A 23,503-nucleotide genomic window follows, 5' to 3' on the forward strand; every position below is an offset into this window, starting at 1 on the left:
CATCATGCCTTGGACTATATAAACAGGAAAGGGTACTTCTGTATAGGGCTGCAGGCCCTGGTGGACCACAAGGAACACTTCAAGGACATGATTGTTGGCTGGTCGGAGAAGGTCCACAACACCCAAAACTTCTGGAACTCCTGCCTGTTTCAAAAGATGCACGCTGGCACATTTTTCCCTGACAGTACCATCAGGGTCAGCGACGTGGATGTGGCCATCTACATCCTGGGTGACACAGCCTATCCGCTGCTCCTCTGGCTTATGAAGTCCTACACAAGCAGCCCTGAACCCACCAAGGAGAACATCAACACCAAGATGACCAGGTGCCGCATGCTGGAGGAGTGTGTGTTTGGCTGCTTGAAGGGGAGGTTCAGGAGTCTCCTCACCCACTTGGACCTCAGTGAGTGCAACATCCACTGAGGTTGTCTGCTGTGTGCTCCACAACCTATATGAAAGCAAGCGGGAGACTTTCCTGCCAGAGTGGGGGGCAAAGACTAAACAGGTGGCCGAGACTTACGTGCATCCAGACACCAGAGCCATTCGATGGACACATCAAGGGACTGTGCTCGTCCAGGGGACCTTGGGGGACAGTTTCAGCCAAGCCCAGCTTTGAGACTCTCCCCTTTGCCTCTCCACAAGGGTCCCTGCATTCACCCTGTGTGCCTTTCCTCCTGCACCCTTCCCACCGTCTCCCCTCTCCTTCAGAGCAAATAAAAAAGCCTTTTTTGTTTGAAAAAACAAGACTGTTGATTTGGGGGATATACAACAGAGGTAGGATTAGGGAAAGAACCTGGAATATGGGCGGTGGGAGGAAGGTTTCTCAGGGATGGGGCTGGGAGTGGCACTTGGCCTATTCAGCTCAGTAGGCTTTGGCTGCCCTCGAGGTCCCACTGCCCTGTGTTTGGGGATCCCAGCGGCCCCTGGGAGGACTAGGAGGGGAAGCTGGGAGTGGGGGAGGGGTGGGGAGGTGGCTGGTGGCCCACTCCATGTATGAGGCCATGCACTCCATCTCTGAGGTGAGGGAAGAGCACATGGCCTCGTGCTGGTGTGCCAGGTGGCTTTCTGCAGCTCTCGGTCAGCCCAGTGCACCTCCCGGTCAGCAGCCCGCTCCTGGTGCTCCTCATCAAGCCCCTGGACAAGGGACTGGAGGCAGACCATCTACTCACACTGCTGGTCTTCCTGAGTTCTTTTCCTCCAGTGGATCCTGCAGAATTGGGAAGATGGCATGGAAGGCAGTGGTCATGCCATGCTTGCAACTGGCCTACCCGTGAAGAAAAGTTATAAGGACAGTCATCCCTGGAGACACTGTGCATGAAGCCTAGCCCTAATATCAGAGCCGACACCAAAGGTCTCGGTTCAAACGATGGCGATGTGCTTCGAGCAAGGCCTTCTGTTGCCTAGACAGCAGGCACTTTCCTGCAGGGGCACAGATATCCCAGAGGAGCATTGCTACACCCCTGGCTTGGGAAGGTGCTGGCCAGGCTGGGAGCCTATGGACAGGAGTGGGGATGGGACAGCTTGGCCTCTTCTGTGTCCCACACATGCTGGGTCTGGCACTGGCGGCATCCCACATAGAGAGAGCTTCTATTTCTGTCTACCAGCGGAAGGGAAGGGTGTTGGAGGAGGGGTGTGAGAGCTACTGGGGTCCCCTCTTCTTTCTCTCCCTAGTAGGTTCCCATGCATGAGATCAGTTTCCTTCACATTGCAGTGCTTGACCGGGAGCGAATGTTGCCGGAGTGCGGGCATGAGCCTGTGCCATGTGCGGCACTGCTATGTGTTTCCATGACCCCGGCCTCCTTAATGGATTGGTAATTCAGTGATTCTCAAATGGTGGCTTGTCATGGAAAGGTGTCCTACCACAGAGGCTGGAGTAAGGCAGGTCTCTCCAGGAACCTTGTGAGAAGGACTGAGGGGTTCCTGTGTTAGAATGTCATGGAGCTGAGTGCTCTGAACTGGCTCTTCATGTCCATCCACTTGCACAGTAGGCCAAGCGAGGAGCATGCAGCCCCTTACAGCCTGCCACTTGCCCTCACGTGCAGATAGGACTCACCTGAAGTGCCTTTCCTGGGTTTATCCAACACCTGGGAGACATCCTGGGTGGGGGACTGGCTCCAGGATGAGAAGCGGTTCCTGGCTGGCAGGCATGGTGTCCAGGTTGGCCTGCTCCTCCTCCTCCTCCACAACCCCACCCTCCTGGAGGCTGACGCTGGGCATGTCCTGGCCAAACTCAACAAAAGGAGAGGTGACTCCCAGGATAACATTGAGTTGGTCATAGTAGCAGTACTTATGAGGTGCCTCTCCAGAGCGTCCACTCTACTCCCTGACCTTATTGTAGGCCTGCCGAAGTGCTTTTATTTTCATGAGGACCTGGTTCTGCGTGTGTCCTTTTTCGGCCAGATTGGTGGCCATCTGACCATAGACATTGGCATTCCTTTTTCTGGTGTGGAGATCCTGGAGGTTGGTCTCCTCACTCCAGACCTCAACGACACCCCAGATCTCCACACCAGTCTAGGCTGATGCTCTCTTGCTTCCCTGGTGATAAGCAGCTGAGGGTGCTGCAGGAGTGCTGGCAGCAATGGGGAGCTCAGAGGGAAAGCTGGGGTCTGCCATGGTTCCTTGTTTGGTGCAGTGTGGCACGAGGTTGGCAAAGCTCTTCTTATGCCATAAGCCCTTTTCTTGCAGCTTGCTGCTTTAAAGCTTTGGAGGAGGTGGAAGAGAGCAGTAGAGTTGGCAGGTGTTGACAGAGCACCAGCAAGTGCAGCTGTGAAAAGCCTCTGGAGGCCAATTATTTCAAAATAGCAGCAGCTGTGCATCCATGCACACACTATTTCAAAATAACAATTTCTAAATAAGCGTTATTCCTCAAGAAAAGCAGGAGTACAGATTTCAAAATAACCAGGACTTGGTAGTGTGGACGCTCTACTTGTTATTTTGAAATAAGGGAGCGGTTAGCCTGAAATAACTCCATCGTGTAGACTGAGGAGCATTTGGGATCATGAGCTTTTGTGGGTAAAACCCACTTCATCAGATGGTAGGGAATGATGTACTAAAACTGACAAGTAACTTGTGGTAGCACAGATTTCTTTAGAAACAAAGAGACAGTTTGCCATTCTAATTTTCATATACCTTGAAATGGTTGAGTTTTGGCTGCATTACCTTCCCACAGTAAATGATGATTGTATTTTATATTTATCCAAAGTATCTCCAAGTAATAATATCAAAACAGCAAAAAATGCTCTAAGGATTTCCAGGGAGGATTTTTATCAGACTTTTTAGACAAGCTTTCTTTGCTTTCATATTACAGTAAAACTCCGATGGTCTGGCATCTGATGGTCCAGCACTCCTGATGGTCCGGCACCATCAGGAACCCGGAAATGCTCCGGGCAGCCGGACCATTGGAGCTACTCTGCCCCCGGCTTCCCCGATTCAGCCGCTGTTAAAACTGACCAGCGGCTGAATCGGAGAAGCCGGGGGCAGAGCAGCTGGAGTGCTGCCGGGTTGGTCCCATAGCACTGCCCCTCGGGGCTGCGGGACCCAACCCAGCAGCACCCCAACTGTCCCCGATTCAGCCACTGCTGAAACTGACCAGCGGCTGATTCCAGGAAGCCCGAGGCAGGGCTGCTCTGCCCTGGCTTCCTGGAATCAGCCCCTGATCAGTTCAGCAGCGGCTGTCTTGGGTACACCTGGGACAGAGCAGCTGGGGTGCTGCCGGGTTGGTCTCGCAGCGCCAAGGGTTGGTGCTACCAGACTAACCCGGCAGCGCCCCAGCTGCTCTGTCCCAGGCATCTGGATTCAGCCGCTGTTGAAACTTACCAGCGGCTGACTCCAGGAAGCCTGGGGCAGAGCAACTCTGCTTCTGGCTTCCTGGGGTCAGCCGCTGATCAGTTTCAGCAGCGGCTGACTTGGGGACGCCTGGGGTAGAGCAGCTGGGATGCTGCCGGGTTGGGCTCGCCGCACCAAGGGTCCGCGCTACCTGACCAACCGGGCAGCACTCCAGCTGCTCTGCTGCAGGCATCCCCGATTCAGCCGCTGCTGAAACTGACCAGCAGCAGCTGAATCAGGGATGCCTGGGGCAGAGACGGACTATCGGAAGGGGGGGCTATGAAGGGTCTGGGGTGGCATCCCCCCCATCCCAGACCCCTCATAGCCCCCCCCTTTTGATAGTCCGGCAAATCTGTTAATCCGGCACCCCCTGGGTCCTAAAGGTGCCGGATTATCGGAAGTTTACTGTACCATTAATCATGCTTGCCTCCATTTGTTTAATAAATCAAAAATTCTGAAAGCATGTAATGAGAAACTTTATTCCCTGTTTTTATGTTCATGTTGGCATTTTATCTTTCATTTGCTTTGGAGACATACCCCTTTTGTTGAAGTCTAGTGATGCCTTAGGTTTTTAGTGATTCAATGTTATTGTAGGCAACTTAATTATTTCCTTACTTCACTTTCATTACTGGGGACAGGGTGTAGTTCATCCTACTTAGTGGAATTTTGGCAATGTCTCCATAGGAAGTTTTCTTTCTGAAGGATGTTTTTGTCTCTTGGCCCCAGTATCTACAACAGCATATTTCTCAGATAGGGGTTTACATCTTTCCCCTCTGGCTTTTGCCATATGCTGTGCTGTTTAGATGCAGAACTCCTTCCATGTATCTATCACCTGTCAATTTTGTTCAAAGTTTCCACATGGTGTGGTATTATGTATTGCAGTTTCTTTATATCAGAAAAGGAGTTCATGTCTTGTGACAGATTTAGGTTATTCTATGTACAGGCTTTGTGTAACACCAGAAACACTGATTTTCATCTAAATGTTTTACTGGTGAATTTACAAGAATGAGATACCCATGCAATTATACAATTATACAATTCTGAAACTGCTTCCCTCTCAACATTTACTGCTTGAATAATGGAGTAAAACAAGTATCAGGAACTTCACTTGCTGGTATTTTGAAATTATTTTGTCATCTTTTGTTTTTCTTCCCTTGATACTTGTTTCCCTATCTTCTTCACATTTTGCTTCTCTCCTAGGGTTAGTAGGTAATGGACAAGCAGCAAAACAAAGGAGGAAGAAGCAGGGGCAGTATGTTTGCAGAAATTTTGGTGGTGCCCAGAATGCCCAGAGCCCAAGCACTTCCTCTACCTCAACTTCTACACACACACCTGACTAAGGTTCAGGGAGGGAGTTTGTTTAGCAGGATTCCTGCTTCTGATGGCTCAAACAAATATTGCTATTACTTTTTGGCTAGCTGGTCTTCAAATTGTTTTTTGGCTTTCCTAATTGTATTTTTATACTTCATTTCAGAGTTTATGCCCCTTTCTAGTCCCATTAGGATTTAAATTACACTTTTTAAACAATCCTTATTATTTCTCACTTCTTTTACTTGGATATGGTGGCATTTTTTTGGTTCTCTTACTGCTTGCTTGCTTATTTAATTTGGGGCATGCATTTAAGTTGAGTCTCTCTTGTGGTGTCTTTGAAAAGTTTCCATGCAGTTTGCAGAGATTTCACTTTTGACATTGTACCTTTTAATTTCTGTTTAACTAACCTCCACATTTTGTGTAGTTTACCTTTCTGAAATTAAATGCAACAGTGTTGGGCTGCTGTGGTGTTTTTCCCATCACAGAGATGTTAAATTTAATTAATTCAGTATTTCCAAGCAGTCCAACTATATTAACCTTCTAAGAACATAAGAACAGCCATACTGGGTCAGACCAAAGGTCCAGTAGCCCCTGCCAGTGACTCCAGAGGGAGTGAACAGAACAGGGAATCTTCAAGCAATCCCTCTCCCATCACTCACTCCCAGCCTCTGACAGAGGCTAGGGTCACCATTCCTACCCATCCTTGCTATAGTAATGACCATTGATAGACCTAACCTCCATGAATTTATCTAGTTCTTTCTTGAACCCTGTTAAAGTCCTGGCCTTCACAACATCCTTTGGCAAGGAGTTCCACCGTGCATTGTATGAAGAAAAAACGTCCTTTTGTTTGTTTTAAACCTGCTACCTATTAATTTCATTTATAACCCTTAGTTCTTACATTATGGGAACAAGTAAATACCTTTTCCTTATTCACTTTTTCCACGTCAGTCACGATTTCATATCCCCCCTTAGTCTCCTCTTTTCTAAGATGAAAAGTCCCAGTCTTTTTTTATCTCTCTGACTTCTCGTCAGTCTTTTTAATCTCTCCTCATATGGAACCTGTTCCAAACCCCTAATCATTTTTGTTGCCCTTTTCTGAGCCTTTTCCAATGCCTATGTATCTTTTTTGAGATGAGGTGACCACATTTTTATGCAGTATTCAAAATGTGGACGAACCATGGTCTTATATAGAAATAGAGGCAATAAGATATTCTCTGTCTTATTCTCTATCCCTTTTAAAATTATTCCTAGCATCCTGTTTGCTTTTTTGACTGCCACTGTATATTGAGTGGATGTTTTCAGAGAACTATCCACAATGACTCTAAGATCTCTTTCTTGAGTAGTTGTAGCTAAATTATTCCCCATCATATTGAATGTATAGAGATTTTTTTTCCCTAAGAAATTATGTTCATGTATGTGTCTGACAATTCTATTATTTACCATAGTTTCAACTAATTTCTGGACCAGATCTTATGTTCCATGTAGGACTATATCCTTTTGTGGTACCAGCTGCTCCAAGAAGAAGTTATTTAATTGTGTCAAGAAACTTTATCTCTTCATTCCATCCTGAGGTCACATGTACCCAGTCAATATGGAAGTAGTTGAAATCCTCCATTATTACTGAATTTCTTTTTGTAGTCTCTCTATTCTCCCTTAGCATTTCACAGTCACTATCAGTTGATAATATATCCCTACTGTTATATTCTTATTATTACAGCATGGAATTACTATCCATAGAGATTCTGTGATACCATTGGTTCATTTAAGATTTTTTACTTCATTTGATTTATGCTTTCTTTCACATATAGGATACGTCTACACTACAGATTTTGTCGGAAGAGGCAATGCAAATGAAGCGCAGATTAGCGTTTTCTCACACTTCATTTGCATAATCTCTTCCAATCCATTTTTGTGCAAGAGCTTTTTGCGCAAAAACATGCAGTGGGGACGTTTCCTTTTTGCGCAAGATCCTCCCGGGGAGGATAAAAACAGATCAGAAAAGATTATGCAAATGAAGCGTAAGAAAATGCTAATCTGTGCTTCATTTGCATTGCCTCTTCCGGCAAAACCCATAGTGTAGACATAGCCATAGTGCCCCTCTACCACCAGCATGACTATTCTGTTCTTCCACTATATTTTGTACCCTGGTATTACTGAGTCCTATTGACTATCCTCATACCACCAAGTTACTGTGATGTCTAGCATATCAATATCCTCCTTTAATACGAGACACCCTAGTTCATCCATATTATTATATAAACTTTTAGAGTTTGTATATAAGCACTTAAAACCCTATCTCTTTTTAGCTGTCTGCCATTACAGGATGTGATTGAATGGGACTCTTTTTCATTTGTCTGTTTCTCATCAGATCTTACCTGTATTTTATCATCTTCCATTTTCTTCTTTTTACTGGGACATAGAGAATCTCTATTAATAGACCCTCCCTTAAGGCATGTCTCTGTCCCATCCATGTGCTCCTCTGCACTTGTCAATTTCTCCCGAGCCCTTAGTTTAAAAACTGCTCTACGACCTTTTTAATTTCAAGTGACAGCAATCTGGTTCCATTTTGGTTTAGGTGGAGCCAGGGGCGGATATAGGGCAGGGCGAATGGGGAGGCCGCCCCAGGCCCCGCGCTTCAGAAAACCCCACGCATGCGCCGTGGCGCCGCTGCACATGCGCATGGCGTCACTGCACATGCGCCGTGGCAAAGGGGGGGCCCCATGGAATTATGCTGCCCGGGGCCCCACAAAACGGTCATCTGCCCCTGGGTGGAGCCCATCCTTCCTGCATAGGCCCCTCTTTCCCAAAAGCTTCCCCAGTTCTCAATAAATCTAAATCCCTCCTTCCTAAACCATTGGTCTCATCCATGCATTGAGACCTGCAGTTCTGCCTGTTGCCCTGCACAAAGAATTGGAAGCACTTCAGAGAATGCTACCATGGAGATGTTTCTGATGATCAAATCCCCCATTAGTAACATCCATCTCTTTCTAATAACTAAATTTTCTACCCTTGAGAAATATCCTCAATGCAAGAGGATTCCATGACATCATCTGGAAGGAAAGTCACAACTATGGGATCATTTTCCTCTGCTCTAGTTGGATATTCTTCCCTGAGACTGTCAACCTCCTCAACAGCACAGAGGCCATCTGATCAGAGGTGGGAAGCTCTCATATATACCTCTGTGCCTCCATTAGTTCTTCTTGTTCAGCCACTCTCAGTCTCCAAAGCCTATGCATGGTCCCTGAGGTGCTTCCGTCCTTGTACCAAATACACACATATGCCACTTGCCCATAGGGCAGGTAATTAGACATGCTACATTGTGTGCAATAAACAAGATAGTTCCCATCCTTCTGATGGGCTTCTGCCTGCACTGTTTTTATTCCTAGAGTTTATTCTTTCATGGTGTTTATTTTTTTAAATCACGTGGCTTTGGTTTTAATTTAAAGAAGGGGTAAATGTATTTTTACCCCCTTTCAAACTCTTGCCTCTAATCTCTCTGGTAAAACTACCCTGTTAGAGCACCTTTTGTTTCTTATCTTTTGACTGGAGTAACTGCCAATTCTTTTGGGAATCACCAAAATTGATCCTTAATTCACTTTGTTACACAATCACCCTGCCTGTATTTATAACTCCCTGCTGCAAAGGCTATGCTGTTCCCAGCTTCCAAATTCATCAGTCATACTCAGGCTGTGTTGCAGTTAACATGGCTGGAGCCAAGCCCCTCAACCCTGAATATTCATGGTGACTGAGCACCTCGGGCTCACATAATTCAGGGAAGAGAGAATAATGAGAAGGAAGATAAATGAGCATGAAGGACTTTATACCTGCCTCCATTCAAGTTCCTGCTTCATTACTTGTTTACTATCAGAGCCAATAAAGCAAAAGGAAAAAGACGGTCAGTATATGAGGGAAGAGAAAGTAACTTGAGGAAAGGAAAGGAAAGTTCCTACTTGTACCTAGAATCTCATGTTACACACCCCACTAATGCACTCACCTTTATATATGTTGCAAATTTTCTTGTTGTGTTTTAGTGTATATCATCTTCCATAGGCTGTATTTCATTAGTCTATATGGGATGTAGAGAGAGGCTTTCCAGTTGTGTGTTAATGCATTCCATGTTAATTTCTAACATGCACTCTTAGATCTATGTTATGAGTACTGATGTACTTGGCATACTTTGCTCAGCCTCACACATTGAAAATTAGCAATGTGGTGTAGTACAGTACGCTAAATGATAGGAAAGGAAATTTGTTAAAAAAAGTTTATGAAGAAAATCAACCACCAGATTGTTACTTCTGTATCTCTGATTTTCAGAGTGTCCATTACTGTAGCATCTGAATACAAATTTAATTTATACTTTGAGTGTCTCATTCCTACTATAGATAGACAGAGGACATTATGGAACTTGTGGAAATTGTGATAATAGTTTGGTATAAATGTACATAAACATACACTTTCTTAAGAATATTTCCAAAATGTTGATTGTCTTTTCAGATTGTAAATATAAGTTTATTTGTATATTTTTTCAGTGTACTCCAAAATGTGGTCCAGGATTCAAACATCGGATTGTCCTGTGCAAAAGCAGTGACCTTTCAAAAACATTTCCAACTGCACAATGCCAAGAGGAAAGCAAGCCTCCAGTCCGCATTCGTTGTAGCTTGGGCCGTTGCCCTCCTCCTCGCTGGGTTACTGGAGACTGGGGACAGGTAAAATAACAGATTGTATAACTTGTCTGCTGCTGTTTTTTACTATAAGTAACCATCAGCACTTTGTAAAAAGGAAAATATTTTATTTTTGGAAATAAGCAAGGGATGTCTCAGGTGATACTCCCTTCTTCTCTCAGATTGGAATGTCACACAAGGTAATAGTGCCCACATCTAGGTACGATATCTCTCTGTTAATTTATATAAAATAAGTAACTAGTCTCAGTCCAGTTCTTAGTGGGCAAGTGTTGATGGGGGAAAATAATCCCAGCTGTGTAATTAGCACCGATTTTCACACCAGTTCACATTCTTACAAAAGAAGTAAAAAAAAACTGAATGGGAACAGAGATTGAACTAGTGAGATTGAACTAGATTGAACTAGTGATTGAACAGGTGAGACAACATGGTCTTTTATCTAGGAAACTTTTGTTCCAGTTGCACTTCTGACACTGCCTTCTTCTGAAACCTTGGATAAATAACTTAAATTCTCATTGCCTCGGTTTCTCCATGTTCAAAATATATGTCTACTGTTATAAAGCTATTAGAAAATATTTATTAAAAAGTCTTATCAAGATGCAAAGTATTTATTTATTATTGCTTTCATTCCTAGAGATAGTTCTTCCAGACAAGGTTTCAGCCATGTCTGGTGGAAGTGACAGCATGTTGAAACTTGTGCTGCTGTATCTCTTGTACTGTAATTCTTTCCTGGATATCATGGATATCAAAAGTATCATGTATAATTTCCAAACAGAAGCAGTACATTCATGCCAGAGAAAATTCATGGCACTATTTTGACCGATTCCTAAAAAGACACCATCTGCTAGTTTCAGGTTTATAAATATCCACAAGGTCATAGTTCACAATTCTGCATGCCAAATCCCACCAGTGCAATAGATGAAAAACGTTTATTGACATAGTCCCTGGAGCAACATACATATATGCATGTAGGAACCCATATATGAAGTGAGCTATTAAAACTAATATAAATAGATATGTTTTTCTGATTTTTTTCTTGTTCTATTTAAAACATTTAAAAATATTTTCCTATCGTTTTGTGACCTTGAAAATGCCTGCATGTGTTAGTGCTTGTGAGGCAGAATATGAAACAGACTGGAAACAAAAATTAAACTGGCCACTGTCAACTAATTTCACAGTTAAATTTTCCTAATAATTTTTATCTCAATTAACCACAACTGGTGAATGTTAAAGCACTTAGATATTTAAAATTCAGTGAGCTGTACAATGCGTGTTGTCTAGTGACTAGACAAGAGCAAGACATTGGGAATTAGAATTTCTGAGTTTAAATCTGAATTTGCCACTATTTGACTATCTGAAGTTGTGCATTTTCCCTTTTTTCTCTGTGCTTCAGTTTATTCACATGTAAAAAGGACAGAGAATGTTACTGGCTATACAGCAATGTTGAAAGGCATAATTTAATTAATATTTTTAAAGCACACTGAATTCCTTAGTTGAAATGCTCAGTGGAAATAGTGTTAATACGCCAAAATGACACTGTTGTCTTATATTAACAATAAGGTGTATAAATACAGTATTATTTGACTTCTACAAATATTGAAAAAACATTTTAAATCTTATGTACAGATACATGCTAACCTACATTATAAGTCTGTGATTGTGATGGTTTGAGTTGTAACAGGCAGAATGGTATTGACAGGTCAGGCAACAAATGTTCCTTTGTTATGCTATATATATATGCTACATGTTCTCTCTTTGATCAAGGTTAAGCAACCTAAAGTATGATAGCTTGATCCTTGAAACTGTAGTTCTTTCTATCAGTAGCTTTTCATGAGAGTTGATCCACTGAATTCAGTTGGAGTACTCAGGGAAAAACAGTTTGCCATATAGGGCCCTAAATAATAGATTAGAGATCTATCTCACCATTTTATGCTGACATGCATGTTATCAGTGCAGATGCCTAGTTCTCTTTAATTGATGTAAACCAGTTAAGCCGTTGTTTAGTTATAGATCAGTAAAACATGTTTTGGAATGGCCATTTGAAAGGAACAATTGCTTATTTCCCCTCTCCCTTAAAAGGCATGGAATCAACTCTGTTATAAATTTCAGCAAAGGAGTTTCAGGTTGGACATTAGGAAAAACTTCCTAACTGTCAGGGTGGTTAAAATGCTGCAATAAATTGCCTAGGGAGCTTGTGGAATCTCCATCATTGGAGATGTTTAAAAGCAGGTTAGACAGACATCTGTCAAGGATGATTTAGATCCTTTTTTATGCTCAAGAACACTTTTTAAATGTCAGAACAAGCCAAGATCTACCCCATCTTTCCTCCAAACCCCGCCCTCTCTGTTCTCCTCCTCTCCATCACTTGCTATCCCCAGCCCTTATACACTCTCAGGGTATGGCTACACTGCTGTTTTTTTCCAATTCTTCTGTAGGAAGAGGTTTTTCCAGCATTTGGCCTGTCTAGATTGTGGAATGAGGAGTAACAGTTAATTCAAACTAAGGACTTATGTCACTGCCGCGTGTAGCCGCGCGGCAGTGAGTTTGGGCTAGTGAAATTTCAAAATGGCAACCGGACGGGAACATGCAAATAAAGCCCGGGATATTTAAATCCCAGGCTTCATTTGCAACTCCGGTTGCCTCATTTGCCTACCTAGCTCGAATTAATGAGCTAGTGTAGACATACCCTAAGGTGCTACTAGTCTATTTGTTGTTTCTTACGTTTTTTCTGTTACAGACTAACTTGGCTACCACTCTGAAGCTATTATGTTTTTGTTTTTCTTAATTTGCATATTCCATTAATTATTCCCTGGTGGAAGCTTGACAATAAAATATGCATTTTATTCACCGTAAAGACCTAAGGGAAAGGGGACAGAGGACTCTGGGAACTCTCTGTTGTGTTCACTCCAACTATTCTTCCTTCCATGGGAAGGATATTAGTAGGTTTTTCAGAAAACAAGGTTAAAGTCTCTGCAAGTCTGGGGAATCAGTGGGAAAAGGAAATTCCAGCTGTATGGATGCATGGAATATGAATCCTATTTCCCTATGGCAGTATGATTACTTCAGTAATGGTTCCAGTGTATGGCTTCACAGCATTTGTGCCTTATTTCTCTGCACTTTAAAAAGAGGGTGAGGTCGATCACTCCATTTAATCTATATTATTTTGTCCATTTTATTTTTTTAAATTCACTATTCTGCACAGAAGTGGGCAACACAAAGGCCATTGGTTTTTACAGGAAAAAGTAAAATGGTTTTATTGGAAAATAGTGTTTTCTTTTAGTTTCTCTGAGATGGTTTAGCACATTGTTTTGAAATATTTCTATACCTAAAGACCAGAGGTCTTCCAAGGAAATTAGAGGAGGGATCCAAATTCTTATTCCTGTTTGTTCTGTTATCTGAGGTATAAAAGTAGCTTTTGAAGACATTTTCCTAAATTCAGAGATGATGTCTTAGGGGGTTGTCTTTATGAACACTTAATTTGCAGCAAGCTGCTTCTTAGCCTGCTTCACATACATAGTTGTTAGTGTGCTTTAATCTACCCCCTCTTTGAAATGGTATTGTGAGGTAGCTTTACAACACAGTTTGCCATGAAATAAGCATTTATATGGACAACCCATTAGTGTTCTGGCAACAGCTACAGAAGCAGCAGCAGCAGACAGGAGCCCTGGGCCCTTTTGAATCACTGGGTCCTGGAGCAACTGCCCTCTTTGCCCCCCTTGTTGGCAAGGGGACTCCCTCCTAAGAGGGACTGAGCCATCCATCTGCCTTCCAGACTGGAATCTCGAGAGGTGTGCTGCTTACTGGGAGCTCAAATTCAGGATGTGACTGAGAGGCTTACAAAACTGGATCAAACCTTTGGATCGCTACCCCTTCTTGCTTCTCCACGTGGGAACTAACGATACGGCCAAGAATGACCTTGTGGGTTACTGCGGATTATGTAGCGCTGGGAAGAAGGATCAAAGAATTCAGAGCGCAAGTGGTGTTCTCGTCCATCCTCCCTGTTGAAGGGAAAGGACTGGGCAGGGACTGTTGAATTGAGGAAGTAAATGCGTGGTTGCGCAGGTGGTGTCACAGAGAGGGCTTTGGTTTCTTCGACCATGGGACTCTGTTCTGGGCACAAGGATTGTTAGGAAGAGATGGGATCCACCTAACGAAGAGAGGAAAGAGCAGGCTTGCAAACCTAGTGAGGGGGGCTTTAAACTAGGTTCGTTGGGGGAAGGTGACCAAAACCCTGAAGGGAGTGGGAAAGTCGGATACTGGGAGGAAATGCAAAGAGGAATGAGCAAGAAAGGAGGACCCCTGATTTGAATGGAGAAGATAGGGCAATCAACTGGCTAACTGAGGTGTTTGTACACTAATGCGAGAAGCCTGAGCAACAAACAGGAAGTACTGGAGGCCCTGGCCCCGTCCAAGAAATATTATTTAATTGGGATAACAGAGACTTGGTGGGATGACTCGCATGACTGGAGCGCTGTCATGGATGGGTATAGTCTGTTCAGGAAGAACAGACAGGGGAGAAAAGGAGGAGGAGTTGCACTGTACATAAGAGAGCACTATGATTCCTCAGAACTCCAGTATATAGAGGGAGAAAAACCTGTTGAGAGTTTATGGGTCTGTGGTGGGCCACTCCCGCCTGGCCCTTTAAGGCAAGGCCAAGGCCCTCCAGCCCGAGTCCAAAACACAGTTCAGGGTTGTAGCAGGGACGCACCCTAGATAAGGGGACTTGGGCCCACCCTACTCCACCGGGTCCCAGCCCAGGGCCCTGTTAGTGACCAGATAGCGTGTCACTCCCTTGGTGGGGCAATCCGGCCGAAACGTGCCGAGGTTCTCGGGGCGGGAGAGGCAGTTCCTGCTCCTGCCCTGGGCCACTTCCTACATGGTTCACCGGGGTTCCTTCCCATGTACTCCCATGTCCAGCTTGCTGTGCCCTCTGGGCCGGCGTCTCTTCGGCGGGAAGCCTCTGGGATGCACCAGCTCACCTCCGCGTCCCCACCGGCCTCTTCTGGAGTCTCTGGTGACAGCTGGGTGGGAGCTCCCTTCACAGGTCCTTCTCCTCCGGCTGCCACCCCTGACTAAGTCCTTCCCCAGGCTTTTATAGTGGAGCTATAGCCCGGGCATGTTAGGTAGGACTGCAGGGGAGGGGCCTCTGTAGCCAGGTAAACCTGGCTGGGCCCTGCAGGCTCAGTGCGGGGCTGCCTCACCCTGTCACAGGGTCCATTTTCAACAGCAGTGATGTTGTAGCTGGTGTCTACTACAGGTCTCCGAATCAGGTAGATGAGGCTTTCTTCAGACAACTTAGAGAAGCTTCCAGATCGCAGGCCCTGGTTCTCATGGGGGACTTTAATCACCCTGACATCTGTTGGGAGACCAATACGGCAGTACACAGGCAATCCAGGAAGTTTTTGGAGAATGTTGGGGATAACTTCTTGGTACAAGTGCTGAAGGATCTGACCAGGGGCTGTGCACAGCCTGACCTGCTGCTCACAAACAAGGAGGAACTAATAGGGGAAGTAAAGGTGGGTGACAACCTCGGAAGCAGTGATCATGAGATGGTAGATTTCAGGATCGTGACCAAACGAAAAAAAGAGAATAGTAAAATACACACTTTGGACTTCAGAAAAGCAGATTTTGACTCCCTCGGAGACCTGGTGGGCATAATCCCTTGGGATGCTAACATGAAGGGGAAAGGAGTCCAGGAGAGCTGGCAGTATTTTAAAGAAGCCTTATTGAAAGCACAGAAAGAAACCATCCTGATGCGTAGCAAGAGAGGCAAACATGGTAGGAGACCAGATTGGCTCACAGGGGAAATCCTTGGTGAACTTAAGCACAAAAAGGAAGCTTACAAAAAGTGGAAACTTGGACAAATGACCAGGGAGGGGTTTAAATGTATAGCTCAAGAATGCTGGGGGGTTATCAGGAAGGCGAAAGCGCAGTTGGAATTGCGACTGGCTAAGGCTGTGAAGGATAACAAGAAAGGTTTCTACAGGCATGTTAACAAGAAGAAGGTGATCAGATAGGGTGTGGGGCTCCTACTGGATGAAGGAGGTAACCTAGTGACAGATGATTTGGGAAAGGTGAAGCACTCAATGCTTTCTTTGCCTCTGTATTCACGGACAATGTTGGCTCCCGGACTAATGCGCTAAGTGACGCAAGATGGGATGAAGCTGGACTGCCCTTGGTGGGTAAAGAACAGGTTAGGAACTATTTAGAAAAGCTAAACGTACACAAATCCATGGGTCCAGACTTAATGCATCCGAGGGTACTGAGGGAGTTGGCAAATGTCATTGAGGAGCCTTTGGCCATTATCTTTGAAAAGTTGTGGCAATCGGGAGAGATCCTGGATGATTGGAAAAAGGCAAATGTAGTGCCCATCTTCGAAAAAGGGAAGAAGGACGATTGAGGGAACTATAGGCCGGTCAGTCTTACCTCGCTTCCTGGAAAAATCATGGAAGGGATCCTTAAGGAATCCATTCTGAGGCACTTGGAAGAGAGGAAAGTGACCAGGAATAGTCAGCATGGATTCACAAAGGACAAGTCGTGCCTGACCAATCTGATTAGCTTCTATGATGAGGTAACTGTCTCCGTGGACATGGGAAAGTCAGTGGATGTGATGTAGCAAGCCTTTGATACGGTCTCCCACAATATTCTTGCCAGCAAGTTAAGGGAATGTGGATTGGATAAATGGACGGTAAGTTGGATAGAAAGCTGGCTAGAAGGCCGGGTCCAGTGGGTAGTGATCAACAGCTCAATGTTGGCAGTCGGTTTCTAGTGGAGTGCCCCAAGGTTCGGTTCTAGGACTGGTTTTGTTCAATATCTTTATTAATGACCTGGATGAGGGGATAGATTGCACCCTCAGCAAGTTTGCAGATGACACTAAACTAGTGGGGGAGGTAGATACACTTGAGGACAGAGATAAGGTCCAGAGTGACTTAGACAAATTGGAGGATTGGGCCAAAGGAAATCTGATGAGGTTCAACGAGGACAAGTGCAGAGTCCTGCACTTAGGACGGAAGAATCCCAAGCATTGTTACAGGTGAGGGACCAACCAGCTAAGTAGTAGTTCTGCAGAAAAGGACCTGGGGGTCACAGTGGATGAGAAGCTGGATATGAAGCAACAGTGTACCCTTGTAGCCAAGAAGACTAATGGCATATTAGGGTGCATTAGGAAGAGCATTGCCAGCAGATCCAGAGATGTGATGATTCCCCTTCATTCGGCTCTGGTGAAGCCACATCTGGAGTATTATGTCCAATTCTGGGCCCCCCCCACTACAAAAAGGATGTGGAGGCATTGGAGAGGATCCAGCGGAGGGCAACCAAAATGATTGGAGCTTATGACCTATGAGGAGAGGCTGAGGAAGTTGGGTCTGTTTAGTCTGCAGAAGCAATGAGTAAGGGGGGATTTGATAGCAGCCTTCAACTTCCTGAAGGGAGGTTCCAAAGAGGATGGAGAAAGGCTGTTCTCAGTAGTGACAGATGGCAGAACAAGGAGCAATGGTCTCAAGTTATGGGGGGAGAGGTCCAGATTGGATATTAGGAAAATCTGTTTCACTAGGAGAGTGGTGAAGCACTGGAATGGGTTCCCTAGGGAAGTAGTAGAGTCTCCATCCCTAGAGGTATTTAAGTCTCAGCTTGACAAAGCCCTGGCTGGGTTGATTTAGTTGGGATTGGTCCTGCCTAGAGCAAGGGGGTGGACTTGATGACCTTCTGAGGTCTCTTCCAGCTATATGGTTCTATGATTCTATGCTTTGTAAACCAGATGTTTGGATATACTTTTGGAAATGCAAAATCCTAAACTGTTTATGATTTCCTTTGCTGTATTAGCCAAAAGAGATGCTAAGAAATGCTGTATATGCTATCTTTGCCCTATGTTTTTCTAACCACTACGTGTCCATGAAATAATTTGTTCTGGAATACATGTCCTCAATGGCTTTGGGTTTTGGGTTTTTTCTGTTTTATGTCTGTGCCATCCCTGTTCACTCTTCTGCTATCTTGTTTATATGTTAAAATTTGACAAAACTTAAATTTGATTTCTCTCTTATCCTTAGTGTTCTGCACAGTGTGGTCTGGGACAACAGATGCGAACTGTGCAATGTCTCTCATATACTGGACAAGCATCCACTGAGTGTCCAGAAACTGTTCGACCTTCATCAATGCAACAGTGTGAAAGCAAATGTGACAGTACTCCCATTTCCAACTCGGAAGGTAAGTCTGGCTCCTTAATATATTTTATCTCTGAAAAGAATAGATATCAGTGATGAATATTCACGAATAATGTATTGGTTTTTTTCTCCAATCACTGAATGGTTTATCTACAAATATTTTTAATTAGTCAGCCAGATGTATTCTGGAGACCACTGTGCAAATACACATGTTGTATAGCAGTGATCATTAAAAAGGCAACATTTAACCATTACCATTAAGATATCACACATTTTTCCTCTAAGCCCTGGTCTACACTAGAGGGTTATTTTGAAATAACAAGCAGAGAGTCCACACTACCAAACCCTTATTTCAAAATAAGGGGCTGGTTATTTCAAAAAATAAACGCCTGCTTTCCATGAAGAATAATGCTTATTTTGAAACAGTTGTTTAGGAATAGTGGTAATGTGGACCTCCACTGCTGCTATTTTGAAATAACTACTCCCCAAAGTCATTCAAAGTAATTGCTCCCCAGTGCTTCTTAAGTTGAGATAGTGCGTCCACATTAATGGAGCCTGTCTTGAACTAATTTCGAGGCTTTCCTATAGTGTGGACCACTATTTTGAAGTAGTTGTTTCAGGAAATATTATTTCAAAATAAGTTATTTCAAAATAATTTCCTCATGTAGACATGCCCTAAATGCAGGGGATAACTGAGATACTGTAGCTACTATCGTGTAGCAGCTGTTGGTGTAATGAAGACCAGGGCACTTACATTGCTGTTTCAGCAAGACACTTCTACTCTTTATGATCCTACATGACCATCAAAGTGCACTGGCCTTGGCCCATTTTACTTTTTTAATGAATTTTCTGGGCATTTTTCCTATTATGCTTAATAACATCTATTTACAAGGGTAAGCTCACTAGGGCAGAGACCATGGCTGAAAGTCCTGGCCCTAGTAAAGTACATAAGAGTTTTGCATTGACTTTGCAATACATCACCAAGACATGAATGGTTTTAAAAATATAATGTCTTTACCGATTTTTAAACAGACAAACTTATAATATAAATTCTGAATAACAACACAAAATAAAAATATACTGTATAAAAACAATGTCCTGGACTTCTACACTGCCTCATTCCCACAATTCCTACTTAGCAATATTATGGCAGATATAACAATAAACACATTTTGCTCCATAAATATTTCAGTCGCTCTTGATATTGTGCTATTGGGATCTTCTAATACATGCAGATACTCCATATATTCAAGAATCATCAGGGTTTCTTTTGTATGTAAGGGTATGTCTAGACTACAGGGTTTTGTTGACAGAAGTTTTGTCGACAGATACTGTCGACAAAACTTCTGTCGACAAAGAGCGTCTAGACTACATCCAGTTCTGTTGACAAAGCAAGCCGCCACAGGATTGCCTCTGGCGTGTGGGGCCCCCGGTCCAGTTGCACCGCCTCCTCCTCCTCCAGACTGCTTGTTGGTACAGTGCCCATCACTGCCACTGCCAGAGGGACCTGGGCAAGACAAAACCCGGTGGAGCCACTCCCAGACCGCCGCTCTTTGGCTGGGGCGCTGTGGACGGGGCGCATTCAGACTCAACAGGTGCAATCTATGTGCTGCTGCTTTCTTTTCTTCCTCCACCCCTCCCCACCTTGCTGGCAGTAAATCTAGTCTGACAAGGAAGGTCGGGGTTTCTTCACCCTGCCCACACACTCTCCAAGCGGGGAGCTGGTGCACCAGGATCCCCACTGTGTGTGTGTGTGTGTGGGGAGGGGAGGAGCTGAGCTCCCTCACCCTTCTAACCCCACTGGGGGAACGGCAGCCCACTGTTCGGAAGCTTTCCCTACTGCAAGGGGGTGCGAAGCCATAAAAATGTCCCCCCTTATGCCCCGACCCCTTCATCACAATCCCACTTACTCACTTCCCTCCCCATGCCTAGACCCTGCATCCCCAGCTTTCTCCAACACCCTCCTTTGCTCCTGCACCCTCCCTCCTGGCCAGACATCTTGTCCCATCCTGTCCCCTTTTGCACCCTCCCTCCTGCAGGTGCCCTACACCCAGCTGGCTTCTGCACCCTACTTCCCACTCAGACTTCGCAACCTCTCCCCCTTCTGCACCCAGATCCTGCACCCCATCCCTATCCCACACACTGGCAGCCCTATGCTGCACGTTGAACCCCTCATTTTTGTTCCCAGCCCAGAGCCTAAGGAGATCCACAAAATCTACTAACTCCAGAACCCCAGAAAAGTTAATCTGGCCTATGGGAAGCCCTGAACCTCAGTCCTCCCTGTCCCTTCCTCTTGCCCCGTGGGGCTGGAGTGCCAGAGAAGTGAAGTGCCTCATTTGGGGGCCATATTAGTGAGGTTTGGGGGCTTTTGGAAGAGGTTTTTTTGCTTCTCAGTTGTGTGGTCCCCAACTGATTTTTCTGTGGGTCAGTGGCCCCCAACACAAAAAAGATTCTTCTTCCAGGGGTGTCCCTGTGGGTGCTCCATCTTCAGGTGCATCAGCACCACTGCTCTCTCAATTGTCGATTTGTGACAGCAGTGCCCTATGTCCAACTGTGTGTGCGGTGCTCTGGCACATGCAGTCTGAAACGGCTACAGCACAGGGGCAGCCAGCCACCTCCTCAGTTCCTTCTCAACTGCCGTTGGCTTAGGTCACAGCTCAGCAGTCGCCCTCTACTATAGATAGTTTTAGTGTGTTCTCATTTAGTTACTTATACCTCAGAATTAGTTACTAATTACTTACACCTCAAGTTTCCTTTTTCTTAAAAACAAAACAAAACAGAAAACTTTTTCTTCTTTTCTTTGGGTTCTTTAGTCATTAGGATTAGTTATTCAGATTAGGGTTTTTCTGCTGACACTGCAGTTCTGCTAAAAACCTCTCCTGCTCTCCGTGATATGCCTGGCTCACCTGGTTTTAAAAAGTGTACAGGCTGCAGATTATCTTTCTCTATATCTGATAGACACGACCGGTACGTCCGTTGCCTTGGGGAACAGCACCCCATAGATCACTGTCCTCATTGTCAAAAATTAACAGCGTGTACCAGAAAGACCACAGAGCTACAAGGAAAAATGATTCAACTTGAGAAAAAAGCTTGGTCTGGTTCTGACCCTGAGCAGTGTACCCCTCCGAGTCAGAAATCACCTGGGGCAGATTTGGAGAGAGCATCTCCTTCTGAAACAAGCCCGAAGGACCAGGGCAGTATTCACCCCAGGAAGAGGTCTTACTCCTCCCCCGGCACTGACTCTCCCATAAGGAAACGTCCTCTCCACAAGAATGCTGCACCCTCTCCCCTTCACAAAAGGGGTCGGACAAGCAGCCTGTAAGCGGGGCCGGCAGCATGACGAGCCATGACCCCAATTACCAAGAGAAAGAATGCACCTCCACTGAAGAGCCTTCTGCGGTGAAGTGCAAACCCTCCCTTCTGGCAGTGGCAAAAACAGCTCCAGCACCAGATGCCAATCACCACAAGCAGCACAGCCAAGCTGCGAGCACTCCACCTCAGACGGCAGTGATAGCACCATCAAAGCGCTCAGCACCAACTGCAAGTAAGAGGTAGTAGGCACTGCAAACAACCTCACTGCGCATGTCACGCATGGTGCAGTCCTTAATACTACCTCCCCCTCCGCCGGTACGACTTTTGACAAGAGTGGTAGACCTATATGTTAGTTCAGTGCCAGATACTCCTCTTTTTTATAGTGATGGCATGCTTAATACTTCAAGATGCAGTCTTTCCTCCACACCTGCCAGTTCAACAGCCCCAGTGTTTAGTGACGATGAGGAGGAAGTGTCTAACACATCACATCTACCAGGACATTTCTTACCCAAACAATAGCAATAAGTACAACAGTGGCAACCTGCACAGTGGTTTCCTCCCCCGCTCCCTCCCAACTGCCCATATTGGGACCCATGGGCAGCATATAGACCACAACAGGGGCACTAACCTCAGCTGCCATCCCTGGCACTGAGGTCTCAGGCACCAACATGCCGATCTTCAGAATGCTACAGGTCAGAAGAGGAAGACCTCGAGGTGGACATTACAGAGAATGAGCACTCATCTCACTCTCCTCTACCACACCTTGTTGTCACCCCTGATGACACAATCATGCCCCCATCAACAATCGCCGGGAATGATTTTAAGTCATTTCTGAGACTTTAGAGATTTCACTGTCTGACACGCCTCAGAAACAGCATAAATTGACAAATATATGGAACGCATATCCCCACATGAAACTGGCAATCCCCATGAACAAGGCATTTATGAACCCTGCCAAAAATATCTAGCAGACTCCCACCACAATCATACCGACCTCCAAGAGGGCCGATAAGAGATACATTGTTGCCCCTGAAAGAAGCAGAATTTCTCTTTTCTCACCCCATACCAAACTTGCTGGTGATTGGAGCAATTGACCAGAGAGAGAAGCAGCAGGCAACTCGTACCATCCCATATGACAGGGATTAGAAGAGGCTGGACACAATGGGGGAAAAAGCATATTAGTCAGCAAGTCTTCAACTCGGAATAGCTAACTACGTGGCATTACTGGCAAAATACACACGCCTCACATCTTTGACCAGTTAACAGCCTTTATTGAATCATTACCAGACAACCAAAAGGAACAGTTTATGGCCAATGTCAAGGAGGGCACGCGAATATCACATACAGCCCTCTAGGCAGCTGTTGATTAAGAGGATACAGCAGCTAGATCTCTGGCCTCTCCCGCAGTGATGAGACTGGCCTCTTGGCTCCAACTCTCTGGCTTCCCAAGAGAGGTACAATCCACAGTGGGGGATTTTCCATTCAAGGGCACCACGCTTTTCTCAGAGTCCACGAATACTTCTTTACACACCTTGAAGGATACCAAAATGACTCTAAAAACTCTAGGCATCCATGTGTCATGAAAAGAAAGCAGGCCATTCACTCAAAGATATAGAACACAACCGTTCAACCAGCAACAACACCATTATGACAATAGACAACAGCCATGTCAAAACAGACACAGACAATCCAACGAGCAGTCATCAGCTCAATGACCCTCAACGTCTAGACCACAATTTTGAAGTCCTGGTCGACAACCCCGATATTTCCGAGGCAGCAATCAGAACCATCCACAATATTTCACAGCAGACTTGCTGCATTCTATCCAGCTTGGTTCTGCACATCCACCGACAAGTGGGTGTTGGAAATTGTGAAAACTGGCTACTGCATCCCATTTTTAGTTATTCCTCCATCCCATCTCCCATCCCTCCCTTTTCATGGACCCCTCTCACAAACATGTGATCGCACAAGAGGAAGAACATGTTCTAAAGCTGGGAGCCATAGAAGAGGTGCCACAACATCACAGGGGCAGGTGTTTCTACTCCCATTACTTTCTCACCACCAAGAAGTCAGGTGGTTGGAGACCTATTCTGGACCACTTCAGGTTAAATCACTTCATCAGGTACCAATGCTTCAAGATGGTGATGCTAGGGATGATTATCCCTTCCTTGGAAAAGGAGCATGGCTGCCTACCCTCGACCTCCAGGACGCTTATTCCAT

General features: G+C 45.1%; 1 protein-coding gene across 6 annotated transcripts in view; it reads left to right on the forward strand.

Moving 5' to 3' along the window:
- ADAMTS6 (ADAM metallopeptidase with thrombospondin type 1 motif 6) overlaps positions 1-23,503 on the forward strand; it is a 380,566-nt gene that overhangs the window by 331,607 nt on the left and 25,456 nt on the right. For all 6 annotated transcript variants that reach the window (XM_075932396.1, XM_006117000.4, XM_075932394.1 and 3 more), the window contains 2 exons: positions 9,663-9,839; positions 17,858-18,014. In XM_075932396.1, the coding sequence (XP_075788511.1) occupies positions 9,663-9,839; positions 17,858-18,014 (334 nt within the window). The remainder of the gene's footprint in view (positions 1-9,662; positions 9,840-17,857; positions 18,015-23,503) is intronic.

Source organism: Pelodiscus sinensis, chromosome 6 (genome assembly GCF_049634645.1).
Source record: "Pelodiscus sinensis isolate JC-2024 chromosome 6, ASM4963464v1, whole genome shotgun sequence".
In the NCBI taxonomy this organism is placed as follows: domain Eukaryota; kingdom Metazoa; phylum Chordata; order Testudines; family Trionychidae; genus Pelodiscus; species Pelodiscus sinensis.